We start from the raw sequence: 23292 nt of genomic DNA on the forward strand, positions 1-23292 counted from the left end.
CTCTCTGTGGTGAGAGCGTACATGGCTATTTGCAGAAACTGAAAAGAATTTCCGCCCTGTTCAAATTTAGGGTGTGGGGTACAGGTACGAGTCAATGATGGTGATGAGTCTGAAGAGGTAAGCAGGGGAGATATATGAGGTGTGATCAAACAATATGGTGAACGTATAAAAAAAAAAAAAAACTGTTACAGTAAAAGACTCATTGCCATTAATCCCCCTCAAAATACTCCCTGTTGCTTCAGACACACTTATCCCATTATTCTTGCCACTTTCTGAAGCAGTTCTGGAAGTCCTCTTTTGTGAGTGTCTTTAGTTGCGCTATCATGGCTGCCTTGATGTCCTGAATCATTTTGACTTTGGGGAAGAGCCAGAAGTCGCACGGTGCCAGATCCAGTGAATAAAGTGGATGAGTACACACCATAATGTTTTTATTTGACAGAAATTGCCATATACCAGGAGTGATGTGTGACACGGAGCATTGTCATGATGGAGGATGATTTACGGCACACTTCAAAACTTTAAAACACATCTTCTCGCAACCATAGCTCACACCTGACTGCACTGAACAAGTTGAAACTTGTCACACACTGTTACTAAGGTTCGATGCACTGCTTCCTGTGTTAAAGATCCTTGTCTTTCCATTGGATGACACTCGGCAGCAGCATTCACGGTATTTTGTGATCACAATGGAAAGGCTCCGTGTCACACATTGCCTCTGGTACAGCAATTTCTGTCAAATAAAAACATTATGGTGTGTCCTCATTCACCTTATTCACCAGATCTTGCACCGTGCATCTTCTGGCTCTTCCCCAAAGTAAAAATGATTCAGGACATCAAAGCAGCCAAGACAGCGTCATTAAAGAAGATGCTCACAAAAGAGGATGTCCAGAACTGCTTCAGAAAATGGTAAAAATGATGGGATAAGTGTGTTCGAAGTGAAGGGGAGTATTTTCAGGGGGGTTAATGGCAATGTGTCTTGCTGTAATACATTTTTTTAAAATTTAAATATTCACTGTAGTTTTTTATCACACCTCATAATTTAGGGCTTTGTTAGTCATCTCAGGGATTTGGACTTTATCCTAAAAGCAATGGGGAGCTAGTGAGGGTTTTAAGCAGGAGAGTGACGTGGTCAGATGTGCATTTTAGAAAGACAACTTCCCCTCCAGGAAAGGGATTGGAGGCAGGGAGACAGGGAGGTGAATTAGGAGACTGTCGAGGTAATCTCAGAAAAAGTGTCACTGCCAACTTGGATGAAGGCAGTGACGGTGGCAGTGAGATGGAAAGAGGCTACGGACTGGAGAGACTTAGGACTAACTCAGGCTTCAGAAGCTATGTGGATGCTGGGGCCATTCTCTAAGATAGGATATGTAGAGGATGAGGCAGAACGTGAGTGTGAGAAGATGAAAAGTATAGTTCTGGACACATGGAATGTGAGGAGGGTGTGAGACACAGGAATGGAGTGGAGTATACAAGGTCCTTAGAATAGCCGATTGTGGGGATAGAGTCCCAGAGAGCAGCTTCCAGGCTCTGGGCCTTGCGTGGGGAGATGCTGGCTCGGGTAGTGAATGACCATCAACTGTGATTGGTTGGCCATTGGCTGTAACTGGTTAGCCAATTGGCTGCTGATGTAACTGCGGGGCTGCGTTGATTGGTTGGTTGGTTGGCAGGCAGAGAAGTGAATGGCGGACTGCGGATGGTGTGGCTACTACTGCGTGTGTCTCACCCGGCTGCCAGAGAGAATATAGTGGTATGACTCCCCCATCTATGGCTCCGTGGTGTTCCTTTTTGGCCTCACCACATCCTGCGTTCTTATGTGGGGAGTGGGAGCTGAGACCCCGCAGGCCGCCATGCATGCCACCAATTCATAGACATAGAAAGTTGAATGGTGGTTACCAGGGTCTGAGGAAAGGGGAAGTAGGGGATTAGTATTTGATGGGTACAGAGTTTCAGTTTTGCAAGATGAAAAGAATTCTGTGGATGGATGGTGGTGCTGGATACACACAGCAAGGTGAATAATTTTAATGCCACTGAACTGTACACTTAAAATTGGTAAATTTCATGTTACATATATTTTACTATGATGATGATGATGATGATGATAATAATAAAAAGCATATAGGCCTTTATTCCTAGAAAAATGTAGAAGAAAGGTCACAGAAGTGAAGTATAAAGGCTGGCTCAGTTAGGGTTTCCAGAGAGACAGATGACCAGCATTTACATTTTTGAAAAGATGAATGTTTTCAACAAAAGAATAACAACACTTACGATCAGATAATCCTAACATGTTTCCCCTCGAGAAAAAATTTTCTTTTTTTTTTTTTTTTTTAAACTTGAACTGAGTTTAAATAAGAAGATACAGAAACCTCAAACTGCTTGAAAACAAAGAAGTCAGAATGTGGCTTAGTCATGTCAAATTCAAAGACCAGCTAAGTCTCTGCCCCAGGGAAACTGATAGGAAGGGTAGTTAAGGACTCATTTAAGATTGTGGATAATGTCTGCCTAACGTTTCCAGCCAAAGATAGAAACGATAAATACTCTCCCATGTTTTCCACGCAGCAACAAAGTGAACAGTAAACTGGATGTTTTGCTAAAAGAAGACCATTGTAGAATAGATGCTTTGTTTAACAAAGTCCGAGTGGCATGAAGGGAACTGAAATAAAAATATGAGTGAGTAGAGCCCTGGAACATTTAAAAAACTAACATACTTAAGTTCATTTCTTTGGTGTGCTTATATATTACCTACATGGAAGTATTTAGAGGTGATATTTTTCTATAAATGTCTTCAAGAGAAACTCGTAATGATTTTATGACTGTCAAAGATACATGATTGTTACTCACCTGGATTTATTTTTTTTACTAAGAAGATAATTAAAACAAAACAAAACATAAGCCATGAAACTAGAGGCGTTAATAGAGAATTATATATTCTTGATGTTTTTAAATGCCTGTAAAATACCAATATCACAACAAGTTGTTAACATCTCTTTAGAAGAATTAATTTTTCGTTAAATTATTTAATCATTAGAATGTTAGAACTCCTCAGAACATGCAGCATTTGGAAACTAGAAGACATTTAATAAATTGTAATTAAATGAACAAATCCATCAGTAAGTCATGAAGAAGCACCCATTGTGCCTACCTCTTTGTGAAGTGTGGTGATGCTTATGAAAGCATGTTAAACTTGGTCTCTGCCCTTAATTGTGACTCCGCAGGTTTCTGAAAACAAGGGACTTTCTCCATTATCCTATTAGGCTGGTGCAAAAGTAATTGCAGTTTAAAAGGTTAAAAATAATTGCAAAAACTGCAATTACTTTTGCACCAACCTAATACAATGTGTTTGTAACGGTTTTTTAGATCCACCGATTATAAATACAGCAGACCCTGAGAATACTCTGAGTGGGAAGATTCATGTTCTGATAAGGAAGGAAAGGCGATAGAGAACATTGGTGTCTGTCTAATAAGTAGTGGCATTGCAGGACTGGCAAATGACGGCGACCTGGCTTATGTTGGTCCCAGTCCCGAAAAGGTAGACCGAGAAGAAAGAAAACCGAATGTGTGGCATTGCCAGTGCCTGTCCAGGCTGTTATCAGTGCTCAGCTGGGATTGGTTGGACCTCCCTCCATAAGCAGTAATGAGAACCAGACCTCCTGGGACCTGACTGAAACTTAAAGGAAGGAACTCAAGACAAAGACCTGAAAACAGCCCGCGAGGGTGGGTGGGAGCTGGCTTAGGAATTTAGCTGATAAATCCAGCAATGGGTAAGCTGCTGCTTGCAGCCAGTTGTATCCTCTTCCTTGCTTCAGCATTCACGCTTTGGCCGATTTATCTTTGCATTATGGCCAAGAAAGAGAATAATACTGCTTCCGACCATCCCCCTTCCCGGCTCGTGATTCACAGTGTAAGGTGCCATTTTGGTCTCTTTTATTTAGGAAGGAACTCACAGCTAAGATGGCTCTACTTAACGTTGATCTGACTTCAAAAACATACTTAGTTCTTTACTACTTCAAATGATCTGCAGGCATTACCTTGCTGCTGCGTTCAATCCCGACATAGTCTGCCTCCTCCGGTATTGTCACCAAGAGTTCTGCTTCATATGCTCCTTCTCCTTCGTTTCGTGCACTGATTATGAGCATAAGGTGATTTTCATCCCCAATGATGACCTGATGCTTATCTCTAGAAATGCAGTTTAAAAGCAACCATTAGATCCTATACTCCTCTGGATTCCTGGATATTTTTCTTAAGGATTTATCTGAGAGGAAAAGAAGGGAGATGTGGAAATGTAAGACTGGGACAAAAAGAAGGTGGATTGTCATGAAGGGGTGGTGAGAAGAATTAAGAGAACCATGTCTGGATGGCAAGGGCAGGAAAACATCCGGTGATGGTAAATGTTTAGAAACCAGTTCTTAAAAAGAAAAAAGAAAAAAGTACTGATTTGTAGCATTTGTCGATTCTAGTGACCTCTTCCACTGTGGTCAATTTCGAGTTGCTGACATACTTAACAACCTGCCAGCACAAATTCTAGAAAATTGAACAACTGGCTCACATGCCAGAATGAGGCAGCTCCAGTGTACCCTCGGAAACATCCAACAAGAAGAAGATGTACAGTGAGAAAAAAAGGGAGAGAGACGGGTTAGACACTCAGAGGGCAGGTGTGTACTGCAAAGTGAACAGAGGGGACGAAAGAGGCAGAGAAAAGGAGGCCGCAGATAGCTGACTGGGGTATTTTGAGGCAATTTAATTCACTCCAAACTTCAAATTGAACCAACATTTGGAAATGCCTGTTCACTTTTGACCCTTAATCAAAACTATTGCTTTGGACGCTGGGTTAATTGCAAAATTTGGAGAAAGTCTCCTGGAGAGAGTAGCAAGCAGATTTCAAACGCTGGCAGAGAGACAGGTCCAGGAGGGGTGGGGGTGAAGAAGCATGAATCTGCTTTTTCCACCTTAGGATGTCTTACATCTTAGTCCCATTTCTTTCCATAACACAACGCAATGCAATGAACAGTGCTGGACTGGTGACTTTCCATTACAGGCAACTGGGAAACCCTTTGATTCTGTGACAGCTCTGCTTTACTCCATAGAGCGCCAGGACATTTTTTTCCCCAGCAAATTAAAGTTGATTTTGTTTTGACAATTTTAAGGATGCCTTTGAGTCATGGGTTACTTCCAAAACCAGTTCGGCAAAGGTGTTGATAGGACCAGCCTGTCTGAGTCCTTTGCCCACAGAACTGAGACAAGTAAATACAACCTGAACCACCCCATAGATGAGTTGACTTTGAACAAAAACATTTTTCTTTTCACTTCTGCTGAAAGATGAAACAGCCCAGGCGAAACCTTAGGGTGTGTCACTTGACACCAATGACAAAGAACTGACCCAAACCACAGGCTCACTCAGAGTGTAGCCAAGCTCAAGAATTTCATGCAGCACACTGTTTTTTGGTAGTAGTTGGAAGTGTATACTTTCTCCAGAGGACCTTTAAGTAAACACCTGTAGTCTATTAGATAAAATGTACAAGTTTATTTATTTAAACTTACGGTCTAGCTGACAGCTTCAAGTCTGGAATGCACATATTGTCTTCTCCACAGTCCACCAGGATATGAGCCTGTGTTGTGCAAACATACATCAGGAATAATCTTGGAAACCCTGAATCACATCCTTTTTTCTTGAAAATAATGAACGATTCCACAAATTAAATCCAAGCTTTTATTTCACCAGGCATAATTCTACCCAGCTAGAAACCCTATGTGAGGTAGGGACCTCCTGATATAGGCTAGTTTACATAATAGTCCAATTCCAATTCATCCTGAAATGTCTATAAGGAATGCTACTCTGGCAATGTTTTGAGGATTACAGGCTGTATTGCTTCCATGACAGCTGCTTTTTGAACAAATTGAATCTTGGTGGCACCAAGGGAAGGGCTTCCGAAAACACAATGATGCAGTGTTTCAGGAAACATGTTAGGAAAATCTCCCAACTGTTACATGTTTGTGCACCGGAACGAAAACAAAAGGGACTGGATTCCGTCTTAAGGTCACAGGAGCAAGGCCTGACAGAGAATAATACACCATCGTAGAGCGTCAGGGACCTACCTGTTCAGTAACAACATGCTCTCTGTAGTGGTTCAATATTGGTTTCACTTCCAGGCCTTCCTTAAAGGTGGATTCATCCAAACTATAATTCAAACTAATGTTGATTGGAGACAATTTATCTCGAAATTCTGTTTCATCCTAGGGAAAATAATCACCAACTGGAGAATGGCTCTGTGAAATAGCTGCAAGATGTTAGCCTGGGAAAGGCATTTGACTTTGGTCAATGAAAGTGAATGATGAAGTAATTATCACCACAGCAGGCTTAAGCACACAGTGGCCGTAGCCAGCTTAATGAATATATGTTCAGAGATGAATCACTTAGAGCTGTGGCTTCTCTGAAATATATGCTGCTAACGGTAACCTTTAGGTTCTCCCGATTTTCGAAAATCACCCTGATGGGTCCAATTGCAAAGGAAAAAAATCACACTTATACAGGCAATACACGTCATTGGAGGTTTCATGAATTGGGATTTTTATTTGCATGAAGTGGGCAGAATGTATGAGTCCTCTTGGACTCAGAGGAAGAAAATATCTTGATTCTCTTTCTCTCTTACCATGTCTTCAAGCCCTCCATTGGCATGAACTTCAAAATACCTTCAGCGTATTTGGAGTTCCCTCAGGAAAAGGAACACAACTCCTGTGAGGTGAGTGAGTGGCACCAGTAGCAAGCCCTGAGCACAGAGGAAACAACACCCTGCACCCTGTGGTGACATGCCACCCTTCAGCTGTGGGCCAGTCACTGTAGGAAGGGGACTCAAAGCTCAGGAGCCCAGCTTTTCATTCTAGAGCGTGTTTGTAAACCTTGCCTTCACCAGAGTTCCCCTCACTAAGTCTGTGAGAGGAGGAGACAGAATGCAAGTGAGAACAGCCTCACAACTGCTAAGAAGATGGAATAATTGTATCATAAATATTTTAGCTTTTTAAATTTCACAGTAGGTTTTGGAGTCATTGTAAAAATCCATTCCTTTAAAAATATAATTATAAATGACTTTTAATAAAGGCTTTGAATGCCTACACAGTTTCCTGAGTTGGCTCTGAAATGCACATTGATAAAATCTGGCCAACCATACTCACATAGGAGAAAAATTCAAATAAATTGTGTTTAACGTTTATGCTTTTTTGCAGGGGAGGTGGTTAGAAATGAAAACCACCTGAGTTAGTGCTATTATCAAGATTGTGTGCAAAACAAAAAGAAGCCATGGGAATTAATAGCAACACATCACTGGGTGAGCTGAAGTGAGACTGGAAAGGGAAGTGTGAGTCTTTATAATAAACTTTCCTTCTATAATATGAAAATAGATGTGGACAAGTGTGATGCTGAAATGGAGAAAAATAGTTGGAATTTGCCTTTGAATGTGAGAGGCCAGAAAGGTGATTCTGGGACACTTACTCGCAGATAAACCGTAAAGTCCTGGCATTGGTGGGATTTCTGCTGCTTTATCACGAGAGGGAAGATGAGCTGTGACTGATGGTTCTCAAGGAACAGTGTGCGTTTAACGGCTCCTTTTTGTTTCAAGGAATCTAATTGCACCTCGGCAGTCAGGCCTGAAGGACAGAAATAAAGTAAATATAATCAGGAAAAGAAAAGTATGCAGTGAATGCGGTGCTTTATCAGAGGTATGAGTTCCTATTTCAACTTGCTTACTCAGGAAACTTTTTTTTTTCGTAGCTGGGATCAAAAACAATACAAGAGCTGAGGAAAATTTTATAAACTACTCCCCAAACTAAAAAAAAACACTTATGTAATAATTTAATACAAATCGTCATTTCCCCCAATTCTATGTTTTTATAGATAATATTAACAGCAATTATTCAAGTAATATTTACGTAGAAGTTTCCACATATACACATTAGAAATCTTGGTATTAATAAAGAGCTCGTTAAAAGTTCTGTGTGGTCTGTGCAGAGAAATGCTTACAGTTGATTTTTCTTAATATATTATAGGAGTATAACAAAGAAAACATGCTCACCTATTGTGTTTGGAATGCTCTGGCCTGTTACAGACGCACATACTCTTAAGGAAAAGCTACGGAAAATAATAGTCAACAATTTATTGATTAATAAAGTTTTGAATCTGAAGTACAACTCTTCCTTTACCTCACCCCAGATAAAATGAATACATGATTTTCCTCTATACCTCTATTATATACTCACAACTAAAAAAATTAATATGTATATATTTATCAGTATATATACATATATAGGCGTGTGTGTGTGTGTGTGTGTGTGTGTGTGTGTGTGTGTATCTACCAGATGGCCACAACACTAATACAATTAAGACAGGTAACGTTATTACATAGGAATGTAATACTTGAAAATATTACTAGAGGTCAGCTGATTTAATTAATGGCTTGATTAATCAATTACTTGCTGTCTTTATTCGACAAATGAGTATCTTCCACGCACCAGGAAGTGAAGAACTGGGCAGTAAGGCAGGGGAACAGCTAGTGGTAGAGCCGGGAGATGAGCAAGAACATGACCCCATTTGAGGAACCTGAAGAAATTCGCTGTGGCTGGTGAGTTAGAACAAGATGGGGAAGATAAGCAGGAGCCAGAGCTCTCTCTGAAAGTCATGTTCAAGAACTTGAGTTTACTCCTCAGAGGCCTGGGCCACTGTGGTGTGTGGTTAACCCACAGCCCCACTCTGCTTGGATGGAGACGCGAACTGGGTGGGAAATGCTAGGGGTGGGGTACAATTTGAGGCAGAAACACTGAAAGAGGGAAGGGAGAGAGAAAGAACATAAGGGGCATTGAGTGGCTGTCTCAAGCAAGGTAGGCACAGCGACATGGCGTATGGCAATAAAAAGAGGGTCGATGTGCACAAGAGGTACTTTACAGTTTTGCCTTGAACGTGACCTACACTCAATTCAGAGAGAGGTCTGCCATGGCTTATCAGATGACCCACACTTGGGCCTGTTCTGTGACTGTGGAGGGAATGAGACATGACCGGTTGACTTTGACTTGGCTGGATGTGCTCGCCTCCCTCCTGAAAATGTTCAAGTCCTAACAGCCGGCATTTGAAATGGGGCTTTTTCATATTTCTAAAATAGTGAAAACATAAGGAAGTACCTAAGGATGACTTAATGACAGTTTTAGCATTTTTACTAGTAAAATACTAGAGAATGATTAGAATATTTCTACAGAATCCAAAAGGAGTAAATAATCCCCAATCATACTTTAATTATGTGTCAGCTTCCTGTGTCAAACATAATGAAAATGTGTCACATCTGGGATTCATCTATCTACCGTGACCTCAGTCAATCTTTCCCTTCAGGGTAAATAATTTGCCACATGCCATTAAGCCAAAAGTTTCCTGAGATGTCTCTGCTATTACAGCGTTTTTACCACTTCCCCAGAGAAATCACAAATTCCAGCCCACTTCTACTTCCATTAAAGTATTTCAAGAAAGATGAATAGGTAATCACATCTTTAAATTTTTTAGCAGGTCTGGCTTTCAAAATTGGAATTTTTTTCTGTGTCCAATTTTTTTTTTGGAAGTACTTGGTTGTCCGAGAAAGCTGTGAGTTATTAATAATAATTAATCGAGTTAAAATTTCAAGCTAGAATTTAGGGTCGTATTCAACGTGGTGCATTATGGTTTGAATAGGACTGATTAGAACACAACCATTAAATCAACTCAGCTCCCTCGTCACATAAATTCTACATGAAACTCATTGTCTGCAGTGCTTGTGATGTGTCAGAGGCAGGACAATCCACTACAAATCCTCTAACACGAGTCCTAAACCAATCAATAAAGGTTGGAACAATGATTCTGTGACGTATCAGTGCTCATATCCATACATGAGTGAGCAAGAATGAGATAAATGCGAAACAGGATTGAAAAGTAGAAAGCAATTCATTTTTCAATCTAACCGGGTCAATCCTATTTCATTGATAGCAAAGATCAGATTTTACATAAAGTTAGGCATAGCTGAAATTGTTTTTCAGATTTGAAAAGTGGATAGTTATGGGTTTTTACATTTATAAAATGGAAATAGTTACTAAGTAGTTTTTATTTTTCTGATGGGTTAATAACAATTATATTAAGATTTATTGAGCTGGCTTTATGTTTTTATTTCTAATTTAGAACTTCTAGTAGCAGATACTTTATAAAACTACACAGCTGTTTGAAAGACTCAGAAATTCCTATCAATGGAAGTGAAGAACTATTTCCCAGTTAGAGTTTACTTAATAGTTTTCAGATGTACAATACCAAGTTATATCAAATACAGACCAAAATTACAGAAAAGAAAATCAACAAATGCCTTTCAATCATTTTGGAAAAACTGAGCTAAATTTCCAGAACAAATTAGAATGGTATCAGAGAAACACATTCTAGACTGAACCAGCTGTTAACTTTCCATCTTTTAAAGCTCTGAGCCACTATTCAAAATTTTTGAACGTGAAAATGAAACATCTTTCAGAAAATGTATGCAATGGAATCAAATAAATAATAAAGACATACATTATACATCTGTCAACATAAATGGCATTTTATCTTAATAATATGATTTAATGCAACAAAGAAAATGGGTCATGAAGAGAAACATTTTCTTGTTACAAAGTAAGTCTTTCCATAAAAACAAATATATCACATAGTCTATTAAAATATTGAAATTTAAAAAAATACTAAAATCCTTAGAAAAAATGATCTAGTTTGAAACAATTATCACTATACCAGAGCATGCCACTCACACATATGCTTAAAAGAATTCAGCCTAGAGTCCGTTCAGCTGTGAATATGTAAACATAGGACTATTTGGGGAAATACTGAATTTTTAATACTCATGCCCAAGTAACTCTCACAGCTCATTTCAAGTTCATGCAATCATGCCAGAATAAGGATAGATGCTAGCTCTTTCACATATTTTCTCAGATCAGGTTTTCATTATAATATTTTATGGTTTTAAACCATTTAAAAAAGTGCTCGGGGCAGTTCCCAGCTACTTCCCAAAACTGGTTAAGGAGAGGACAGGCCTCCAAAAATGAGGAGCTCCCCACAAAGGATATTTTTCCAAAAAAATTCTTCAGGGTGCTCCTCATTCCCCACCCTTCCCCTTCAAAGGCTTTGACTGTGGTACGGTACTGCCATCAACAACACGTTGAAACTGGCTGGAAATACTGCAGCTTCTTTGGGTCAAGACTGGTTTGTTCTACATTCTGACATTCTCAGGAACCAAACATATTGCCTGAGTTAGACCATATCTTCTGGAAAATGAGGGCAAATCTCAAACACTTCAAGTATTTGTTGATTTTGCAGAGGACATATCCTGCTAGCATTACCCAGTAGGCCAGACTTCTGATCCTCGGGGACCTAATATTGACACAAAGGGGCTGTGTTCCAATCAAGTGCCATCTCCTAGTTCCTTTGGAGGACTGGAATGATTCAAAAGGAACACTTTCTGAAGCTGTATATGTCATGCTCTCTTATGGCCCAGGCAAAGGAACCATTACCTCTCCTGTGATTCCTGATGATGAATTCACGGCCACAAAAATATAGTTTAGGATACAAAAATCTCTGTTTTCATAATGTTTACTTTCTGTCTAACTGTCCATGCGAAGTTAAAAAACTGACATCCGTTTTCAGCACAGGAAATCAGGTAATGTAACACAAGCTTGACTATTTACAAAAAAGGTATTATATATATCTGAAAAGTGGTATCCCTAGCATATGCAAATGCAAAAGTCAAGGTATTTGATTGTGTTTTCAGATTGGTCAATGTTTCTTTTAATATGCCAAGAATCTAAAAGAGATCTCCAACATTTGCTTCACTGCGAATTTTCCCAAATGGTTTTATATAATTGACCCTTCAATAAGGTGGGGCTTAGGGTCGCTGAACCCCTCGCGGTTGAAAATCCACATGCAACTTTTGACTCTACAGTTGCCCCCCCTTTTTTTAAATTTATTGGGGTGACAATTGTTAGTAAAATTACATAGATTTCAGGTGTACAATTCTGTATTACATCATCTATAAATCCCATTGTGTGTTCACCACCCAGAGTCAGTTCTCCTTCCATCACCATATATTTGATCCCCCTTACAGCTGGCCCCTTGCATTGGCGGATTCAACCAATCACTAATGGAAACAGTATTTTACGTTCGTGGTTGGGAATCTGCGGCTGGGAACGCAAAAATACTGTTTTTGATCAGTGGTCATTTGAATCTGGGGATGTGAAACCAGCAGACACGAAAGGCCGACTGCATTTATTGAAAAAAAAATGCATATAAGTGGACCCGCATAGTTCAAACCTGTGCCATTCAAGAGTCACCTGTACCTCTCACCTCACTTGGAACCTGTAGACTAGAGAAGTAGCCTTCATGTGATAAGTTACAGCGAAAGATCATCATGTCATAGATCCCGGCATTTGTTTGTTTGTTTGTTTGTTCGTTGGAAAGACTAACTCCTCGCTACTCAAACTTGGTGCACAGCCTGCAGCATAGCATCCCCTGGGAGCTCTGTTCTTTAGAAGTGCAGAGTCTCAGGCCCCAATCCAGCCCTACTGACCCAGAGCTGTGTCTCCACAGGATCCCCAGGTGATTCGAATGGACTGACTCACCAGGCCACAGAGGTTGTGGACTCTGGAATCTGGCAGGTTTTATTCTCCAGGTTGATAATCATCGGGTGTAGCAGAAGCTGGGCACCTACGGTCACCACTGGCCTCGCTCTGCAGGGAGAAAACGCAGGGTTTAAATGAGCCACAGGAGCCACAGGCAGAACCCCACTCCACTTCTAGGGATCCCTGCCAACGTTCCCGGCTTTTGTGCCAAGAATTTGCGGGAACAGGTGGGCACCAGACTCAACTAATTACATCTGGTAGCGTGCGAATACAAATAAAGGATGTCATAGGCCGGTCAAGAAAAGCCGCATTCACACACCTGCTTTGTTCATGGAGTGCACTCATGGTATTTGGTGATTTTGCTGTGAAATACCTCTCTGGGATCTGCGACTATATCTCTATTCATATTTGAGGAACTACATCCTCCGGTCACTCGTGTCTGTAAGTACTTGAGTTTTGCAAATTTTCTTGCCTTGTCGGTGGATGATTTTTTAGTTGGGTTGACAATGTTCTAGCCAAGCTTTGCAGATTTGGCTAAACACATGAGGGTGGGTTGACAGATTCATGCTGTACTTCACGCAGGGCTGTGGTTCTCAATCTTAACTGCACAATATAAGCATTCACGGAGTTTTAAAACAGGTCATACACCCAGGCCCCACCACAGGCGAATTGAATCAGAACCTGTGGGGGTCAGGGCCAGGCACTGGAATGTTAGACAAACCTTCCAGGTGATTCTAATGTGCAGCCAATAGAGTAAACTCAATTCCCACCACCCAGGTAAGCAAAACCAGATGGGAATGTAAATCCTAGAGAAAGGAGATGGGGCGATTTTTAAAGCCCAGTTAGTTCCAAGATATGATAGCTGCAAGCCCAGTCTCCAGATGACAACATGAAACGATACTGGGTTGCATATGTTTTCCTCTGACAGGTGGGAGGGCTGTGCCTTGAGACAGTGTTGCTTAGGACAGGACTTGAAACAAATTCACCGTAACCACAATGGGCCCACTGGGGATTTTCCTAAAATCCTTTATGCTATTTATCTGTACTCTGTTACCTAGTTTTGTTTTCAATATTGTGTTAGCTCCAGTTCTCGGAAAAGCAGCCCATAAGGCAGGATTCGACATGCAAGACATTTAGTGGGGCCAACACCTAGGAGGGATAAAGGGGCGGGAGTGGAATAAAGGGGGTGCAGTAAGGAAGCCCCAGCCAGAGCACGGGGCGGGGGGGAGTCCTTGAGCCAAAGTTGCCCATTAGAGCAGCTCCACGGCTCACAGGAATGGGCCTGTATTTATATCCCTGTGGTGCCCAGTAATTGGCTGGGAACCAGCCAATGGAATATATGACGTTGGCACAAATGTGGTGATGGATTCACAGCCAGTAGCTAGACCGAGAGTCAGTTTTACTCCTCAGCTCTAAGGGGCGCATCCTCAAGATCACCTCAAACACTGCCTCATCCTTCTGCTACCTTAGAAAGCAAATATTGTTATCCCCATTTTATAGATGAAAAACCAGAGGCTCAAAAAATTATAGGAACTTGGCCAAGATTACAAATTAGTGAGTTTGTGGAATGACCAGGTTTTTGAAATCACACCAGTCACATCTGAACTGTTGTTCAGTGTTTGCTATTGGAGGCTATGAATCCCGGGTATGTTCTATTCCTGAACTTAGTGTCCACACGTGATTACAGAGGCCAGGGTACATCGTAACATTCTCCCACCCATTATTCCTTCTATAAGCACATTTTAATGCATTTCCAATGCAAAAGAAAACATTGAAATATAGTAACATCGAAAAAGTGTGTCAGTTGATAAGTTCTGCTAAGATTTATCTTATTTCACAATATGTTAGAAGGGGGTGGAATTGTGGTCATAAGGTGTGAGAATAAAAAGACAGAGGGATGAAAGAAAGGAAAGAAAATGATGATAAAATTCCTCCAAACTTTAAAAAGAGCATCTAAATGTTCTCCAAAATAAATGGTTGGTGTATCTTTTTAAAGGCAAAACTAGCAACAAAAAGGAAATGCATTTGAAACAATTAGAACAACATGTTCATTGATCGATGAATGAATAAAGGAAATGTGGTGTACATATGAGTGTACAATAGAATATCATTCAGCCATAAAAAAGACATCTTGCTATTTCGACAACATGTAAGGACCTTGAGGTCATCATGCTAAATGAAAAAATTCAGACAAAGACAAATACCGTATGAACTCATATGTGGAATCTAAAAACAAAACAAAACAACAACAACAACAAAAAACAAACACATAGATATAGAGAACAGATTGGTGGTTGCCAGCGCGGGGGGTAGAGGATGGTATGGGGTGGCGTGGGGCATGGGTGAAATGGGTGAAGGTGGTAAAAAGGTACAAACTTCCAGCTATAAAGTAGATAAGTCCTGGGATGTAATGTACAGCATGGTGACTATAGTTAATAATACTGTATTGTATATTTGAAAGTTGCTGAGAGAGTCGATCTTAGAAGTTCTCATCATAGCAAAAAAAATTTGTGACTATGTATGGTGATGGATGGTAACTAGACTAATTGTGGTGACCATTTCACAATATATACAAATGTTGAATCATTGTGCTGTATGCCTGAAACTAATATGATGTTATATGTCAATTATACTTCAGTAAAAAAACATTTGCGTATCACCAACCACATACCTGTAAACAGCAACTTTTCCTGCTCCAAATGCACCCACAATTAAATCTAAAAAAGACAAAAACACATGCCCAAATTTTATAGAAACAATCTAAGCTCATGATCATACCTAACACATAGAGCATCCTGAAATGCTGACTGCAGAGTGAGAATTATACAAATAAGAATAGCAAATCACACCTTTCTTAAGACATTTTTGAAAGGATGTTGGAACTTCACTGTAATTGCTCAAAATGACACACAAACCAGTAGATCTCAAACCCTTCTGGACTTAGGAAGGCCAACTTTCTAGAAATGCTTAAGAAATTCATCATAACACCATTTCGCCCATCCTCTAGACTCAAGGCACGTATCTTAAGGAAAGCAAAAGGGAAAAAGCATGTGCTTAGTACCTACTGTGTACCAGGCTCTTTAAACATATTGTTTTACTATTGCTCTACCAGCAACAACCCTATGAGGCAAGCAGTACTGTGTTTTCCCGAAAATAAGACCTAGCCGGACCATCAGCTCTAATGCGTCTTTTGGAGTAAAAATTAAAAGAAGACCCGGTCTTATTTTACTATATATAAGACTGCATTTTTAATATAATATTATTAGCACAGTTTTGCAAAGGAGTAAATTGAGGTTTAAGGAGGCTACTCTATAAGTTCAGTAAAGTTCACACAACTAGGAAGAGGTGGAGCCGTCCTGGGCAATAGAGCAGTCTTAGGCTATTTGAGGGGTAATGCTTGCAGTGATCTCAGTGACTGGCTAATATATAGGCAGAACTCTGATTTTCTTAATCGAATTTATAGGGTTATTGTTGGTGAATGCAATCAAGCGAAAAATAAAAATGACAATGGCTAAATCTGCAGTGTCAAGTTTAGATGTAGAGATGAGAAAACCAGCTTGGTAGAAATTATGTCCACAGAAGAAAACTTACGATGGTCGAAACTATAATTGGTTCATTCTAGTAGAACAGAAGTGAAAATGGAAAAAAAAGAAGGGTGGGGGGATATATTTGACTGCTCCATATGGAAAAGCGATCAAGGAATTAGGTTGGTTTAATGGAATTTGCACAAGAAAATGATTTATAGCCACAACCCTCAGAATTCACCTTTCCAGAACATAGGAACGGTGTCAGGCCGCAAGCAACTATGATTCTTCTCTGGAAAGCTTCTCTTGGCTGGGTGAAGGCAGGCCAGAAGTGCCCTCGCCATAGCCTTCAGCCAATGAGGGACAGGAATTGGACGATAACTAGGGACAGGAGCTGTCACAGCTTCTTTACCCCATCAAGTGGGACAACTCTGAGGCACATACTTCCCCATCTCCCAGATTTCCCCAGCAAGACAGAGCCCCTGATTGCCCACTGTGTCAGCCCTTGATGTTAATCTTTTTATTATATCCTTCATTTCCACATATGTCTTCCCTTCTCCCTTAGCAATGTTTTCTTTGGATTATTTCTCAAATAAATTGCTTGTTTTCTAATCATCTTAATGTCCATGCTGGAAGAAGCCAACCTAAGACACAATAATTCTTGTTAAAAATGTTTGTCTTTAAAAAAATGGACTCAAACACCCTCAGGGTTAAAACCATAGTCAGACTGTCTCTTGCTTTATCGATATAGAATCCGATCTAGATTATAGCCCAGGATTGGACTCCAAAGCTCCATATTTTAAAAGCTGTGTATGATGACGTTCAAATAAGTCAACTAAAGGTCATCGAAGGAGCTCTGTATTCCTGAGATTAAAAAACACAGTAAGAAAAGGGCTATAACTTGGCCAACTATGGTTCATGGAATAAAATATTCCTTTCCAAGGGTTCAAATCTTTGATGACAGAAGTCCAAGTTTCTGAGTCGCCCACTTAAAAAAATTGTATCAGCATTTTAACTTTTTCAACTATTTTCACATTTATTTTTTGTTATTTTCATCTTTTCTAGTATATCAGTGCCTTGTGGCTATGCCAGTGGACAAACTACTGATTTGATGAAACATGAACTCTGTTCTTCCTGTGTAATCATGGGCTCCGATATTTAGACAAGTGTAACACAGCTGGCCCTTGCCCTGATCCATATCTGTTGACATGACACCATACCAGGAGCATTCCATTATGAAAACTGATTTGGCTCCAAATATTTATAAACCAAGATTAGACATCTTATATATTTAAGAACTGACTCTGCAAATGGCAAAGAAAACAGGACTGTAAGCTCTTCCAGGGCAGGAATCTTTCTTCAGGTTTACATACGTGTATCACAAATACTGTATGGAACGGGATGGGTTGAAATAAATGAAGAAATAAAGAATCCTTGTACCTATATGACCAGACAGCCTGCCAGACTCAGGGATTTATAAATGCCTGTGAAATTGGGGGATAAGTAATAACAATATAATATCCTAAAGATGACAGAGAGGAAGGAAATGAGACAGTTATTGAGATCGACTAATAGCAACTACAGTTAAATTCTGCTGGATTTTTGCATGTGCACTTGAAGACATTCATAGATACACACACAGACACACACACACACACACACACACACACACACACCACACACATGCTCCAGATTCTAGAAAATTCTAGAAAGTAATATAGAGGCTGCATCCTGATTACATGTCATTATAGATGAGAAGCTGAGAGACACCCTCCTAATGGTCACAAGCAGAAGGCCTTTTCTTTTAGGGACGTTAATTCCTGTGCCTTATGGTGGGAATTTTCCTACTCTGAAAAAATAAAATAACTGGCAAAATAGGCCACAATTTTCTTTCTGAGAATGTGGCCACAGTTATTTAGAGGCCAAGGAAACAGTTATCTACCCCAAAAGTATGTTTGTCTTTTGAGACACCACCTTGGTGTTGCGCCTGCTGGAAAAGGCTGGAAGCATTTTATGCTCAGGACCTTAAAAGTCTCAGATCTCCCTAGGGGAGGAGAAGTAATCTGCTGATTTGTGTTCCTAACCAATTTTTCCTTCCAAAATATGCCATTTGTTTTGATAAGTACTACATAATGTTTTTTATGTATGTTCCATGTACATACATACATATAGAATTATGTTTGTGTATATATGTATATACACTTATGTGTACATATGCACATAAACATGTATGTATAGGGACACACACATCCTGGGGATGCCAAAATAATGTATACCCGTGGACACTTTGGTCAACGTTGCTCAAGCAGTAGTTCGCCATCATTAGAAGTGTCTGGACACTGAGGGTAACCACTTTGAGCACCTCTTGTAATTGCAGAAGTCAAACATGACTTGTATTCATTCATCTTTTGTTATCGGTATGTATTGAGTATTACAATTTTAATACAGTTTTCCTTTCTTAAGATGTGTATACATTTTTTTGGCACCCTCTGTATATTCAAATTAATGGTTATATTTCCATCTTTAACACCAGCAAAGGAGTCCAAAACAGACTGCCTGACATACATGGATATAGTTTAAATAAAACAAAGAGACTTGAACTATGTACTTTGAAAGAGGGAAATGGATTTTTTTTCATATCAACCTTTTCTTATTTTGTGCTTTTTGAATAGCACCAACTAAACATACAGTTTTTCTCCAATTTAATTCAGTATGAAGTAATACAACTTTTATGATCAACCGTTTGTCTTTAAGCATAGACACACACACACACATACACACACACACACCTCTACACACACAATTTTTTAAAATCTTGAATAATTCCATCATGTTTGGGAATAGAAATGATAATCAGAAGACAAAAAAAATTTGGTTCTGATACTCAGATTCATCTCTGCAAACTTTTCCTCTCACTTTGAGACAAGAAGATTTATCATTATTTAATGATAATTTTCCTTAGCTAATGTCTCCTTTCTTCTAGAAATTTCTTAAAGGCAGATTCTGAAAACAAATAAACAAAACACTGTGGCTTTCTTTATACAAAGACACTTAGCCAGTTTTTTTTTTTTTTTCTTGAAGGAAAAACTGGCAACTAAAATTGATTCTTCCCTCTTAATCAAAACTGTTCTCCAAACGCTAAGTCCTTTGTTAGCACCTCACATTGACTGAGAAACACAGTTTATTTTCCTTTTGGCTTTTGATGGAATAACTGAGTCCTTTTAAGGATCCAAAAAAGGGACATTAGCATGAATGCAGGATCAGTTGGAAAGAAAAAATAACCCTAAAAATGTGAGGTCATAGGAGATGCATTACACCTCCGTTTTGTATTTCATTTCTCCAAACTGTTATTTTTAAATGTGGAAGAAGAAAGGAGCTGAGCTTTTAAAGTGATATTTGGACCATAGAGTCGGATTTCATTAATCTGTAGAGAAAGTTTTGGACTTGGAAGAAGTTCTATTTGAAAATATCAGCTTTGTTTTGAGTGTGGATTTGATGTCTGGGTTTAGGTGGGCAGGGAGCAGGAAGGAGAGAGTGGAAACTTCCCAGGAGAAGGGGTGGGAGGCAGATGAAGGGGAAGACAACAGGAAGAGCAGTGACAGGTTCAGATTAAAGAATCACCCAGCGTTTTTTTTTAAATCACCATGGCCACCCAAGCACTGACATCTCAGAAACTGTGAGCCGTTTTATCTGCTACTGTCTTACTTCTCACTTCTTACTCTCTCATCTCGTTGAGAAATAACGTTAATGCTGAAGCCCGTTGCTAAAAATGCAATCAGGCGCCAGCAGTTTTATTTTGGAATTAAAAATCGATTAGTATTTTAGAATAATTTTGGACAATGAGAATGCCACAAAGCACCTCCAAATAAATGAGAACATGGGAATGTAAATCTAACAGTTGTAGAAAATGATTACAATTACTCAAAAGGGAAAGCTTCCATAAACATGAGGAAATATAGAGGTCACAAAGGAATTTTAAAATTTAAACTTCTTTAGCAAAAAATCTGAGCAAGGTCGAAGGGGTGGTGAAAGAAACAGGGGAAAATGTTTACAATGTATATGCCTAATCAAATGTGAATATTTTTCAGTGATTACTTGAATATCTGGCACCTAGTAAAAAATAAATGTTAACGATTATTATTAATCCTAATTCATAATAAAAAGTCATATACATTAATAACAAAATTGTAAACATTCGAATACAAGATTATAAATAGGCAATTCACATAAAATAAATAGCAGTGACCAATAAGTATGTGAAAAGACGGTCTACCTCATTAGTCATCAAAAGAATACAAAGGAAAGGAACAAGGAGATACTGTGTTTGACCTTTCAAATTGGAAAAGATATAAAGATTAGTACTAGGCTGTGTTAAGTAGAGAGCCAAGAAGCAAGAACTCATATACTCTGTTTGTGGAACTATAAGTTAGCACAATTTTTAAAAAATTTAACTTTATTGGGGTAACATTGGTTAATAACATTATATAAGTTTCAGGTATACAGTTCTATAACACATCATCTGTATATTCCATTGTGTGCTCACCACCCAAAGTCTAGTCTCCTTTCGTCACCATATATTTGATCCCCTTTAACTTCTTCCTCCTCCCCACCCCCTTTCCCTTCTGGTAATCACTGTACTGTTATCTGTGTCTATGAGTTTGTTCATTTTTTTTCACTTTGTGTTTTATACCCCACCTATGAGTGAAATCATATGGTTCTTGTCCTTTTCCATCTGACTTATTTCACTTAGTATGATACTCTCAAGATCCATCCACGTTGTCACAAATAACAACATTTCGTCTTCTTTTTTATGCCTAAGTGGTATTCCATTGTATATATATTTATATGTATATTCCATTTTCTTTCTGCAGTCATCTGTCACAGGACACTTGACTAATATGAATAATACTGCAATGAACATCATGGTACCTACATCTTTATAAATAAGAATTTTAAAATTTTTCCAAAGAAAGATTGATGGGTCCTATGGGAGCTCTATGCTTAATTTATTGAGGAACCTCCATACCGTTTTCCATAGAGGCTGCACCAATTGAGTGCATTCCCACCAGCAGTGCATGAGGGTTTCTTTGTCTCCACATCCGCTCTAACACTTGTCATTACTTGTCTTGTTGACAGCAGCCATCCTAACAGGAGCGAGGTGGTATCACATTGGGGTATTTATTTATTTATTTATTATTAGTTTCAGGTGCATAAGACAAAGCAAAACTTAGACGTTTATCATTTATATCCCTCACACTGTGTGAACCCCCTTCCCCCCATCCACTATCCCTCTGTACGTTCCCCAAATTAATTTTCAAAACCCCATGACCATCTTGTGGTTACCGACTATTTTCTAAACCTCTCACCTTCCCCTTATCCCCACCCCCCTGCCCCTCTAGCAACCCTCAGTTTTTCCTCCACATTGGGGTTTTGATTTGCTTTTCCCTTATAGCTAGTGAGGCTGATCATCTTTTCATATGCCTATTGGCCATCTGTATGTCTGCTTGGGAGAAGTGGTACAATTTTCTGGGAAGGTAGTTTGGTGATATGGATGACATCATATCAAACCTTTGACTGGCATTTACACTTCTAGGAATTTATCTTGAGGATATACTGGGCAATTGTGCAAAGATGTATCAAACAAAACCTAACTTTCTAAACATGTACGACATATATATATTAGTTCCATTGTTACCACAATTCTATGAGGCAAAGACTTGAACTACCCCCATTTTTAAATAAGGAAAATGAAATACAGAGAAGCTAAATATAATAGATAGCAAGGCCAAGTTTTAAACCCAGGCCTTCTTAACTATTTTACCACACTGTCTCTCAGGAGCATATCTACAGGCTATTTTTCTCTATTTAAAATTGAAAAAAATTCAGGTATATTTTACATAGAGTAAATTTCATCCTTTTTAGTCCCCAGCTCTAAGAGCTTCGAAAAATACATCTGGTCACATAGCCATCACAATCCAGATATAGAACAGTTCCATCATCTAACAATGTCCATTGCGGCTTTGTGGTCAAGGCCACCCCCACCCGCACCCCTATCCTCTGCATCTACTAATCTGTTTTCCAGAATGTTACATAAATGGAGGCGTACAGTCTGTAGCCTCTTGGGTATGGCTTCTTTCACTCAGCTTAGTGCATCTGCGATTCACCTGTGATACTGCATGCGTCCGAGTTCATTCCTTTTTATTATCGTGTAGTATTCCACTGTGTCGATGGACCACAGTTTGTTTATCCATCTCTGGCTAAGGGATATGAGTTGTTTTCAGTTGTTGGAAAGTCATTATAAACATTTGTGTGCAGTACTTTGTGTACCTACAGGAAAATTTTGATTTGTAAATTATCTCTCATTGAATCTCTCTAATATCTTTGAAGCCCTCTTTCAAACGCAGTGTTTTAGCTCAAGTGGAAAATCACCAAATGGAGGGTAAAAAAGCAGGAATTCTAAATTCTAGTTCACTTTGCCATTGGCTTCTGAATGACTCTGGACAAGTCACTATTTCTTGCCAAATCTCTGGCGAAGTCCTCAAAGTTCTCCACATGAGAAAGTCAAGAGTTCAGTAGAATTGGATGGGGTCCCACGACTGCACCTCTCTGCTCTGATTTACAATCCAGGGCTCTCTTTTGCCTCCTGAGTCAGCTTTGCTCCTGCAGGGTTTGGATCTTCTCTTGTCTCCGTGGTGGGACAGCCACTTTCTGGCTCTCTCTGGCATAACCAGACCTGGACATCAGCCCCACGCACCTCCATGCTTCAGCTACCTGAGCTCATTGTCCAGAGACTTTCGGCTCCTGTCTTGGCACTGCTGATGCTCACGGCTCAGAGCATCTTCTCCAGGCGCGTCTCACACCATCCAGGCTCCATCTCTGCTGAGCCTGCTTCCCACATAACACGATGTTTTATAGACGAATGAGAGTAGTCAGGTATAGTTGTTTACCTGGACCCACCCAGGGTCTGCTCACTTTTGTACAACGAGGATATTAAGAGAAATGATGGGATTAAAGACAACGTGTAAAATGATGGGGTTAAAGATGGTGTGTGAATATGGCGATGTTGACTTGCAAGTGGGTTATGAAATTGGCTTAAGTGTTTGGCCCTGGAAAAAGAGTT

General features: G+C 39.5%; 1 protein-coding gene across 2 annotated transcripts in view; it reads right to left on the minus strand.

Annotated features, from left to right (window-relative positions):
- ITGA8 (integrin subunit alpha 8) overlaps nucleotides 1-23292 on the minus strand; it is a 165973-nt gene that overhangs the window by 62578 nt on the left and 80103 nt on the right. For both annotated transcript variants that reach the window (XM_074324800.2, XM_074324799.2), the window contains 7 exons: nucleotides 15320-15365; nucleotides 12649-12756; nucleotides 8061-8116; nucleotides 7481-7635; nucleotides 6091-6228; nucleotides 5536-5603; nucleotides 4026-4173 (listed from right to left, as the gene is read on the minus strand). In XM_074324800.2, coding sequence (XP_074180901.2) covers nucleotides 4026-4173; nucleotides 5536-5603; nucleotides 6091-6228; nucleotides 7481-7635; nucleotides 8061-8116; nucleotides 12649-12756; nucleotides 15320-15365 — 719 coding nt within the window. The remainder of the gene's footprint in view (nucleotides 1-4025; nucleotides 4174-5535; nucleotides 5604-6090; nucleotides 6229-7480; nucleotides 7636-8060; nucleotides 8117-12648; nucleotides 12757-15319; nucleotides 15366-23292) is intronic.

Source organism: Rhinolophus sinicus, chromosome 1, assembly GCF_057876585.1.
Source record: "Rhinolophus sinicus isolate RSI-liver-muscle chromosome 1, RSI-T2T, whole genome shotgun sequence".
Taxonomy (NCBI): Eukaryota; Metazoa; Chordata; class Mammalia; order Chiroptera; family Rhinolophidae; genus Rhinolophus; species Rhinolophus sinicus.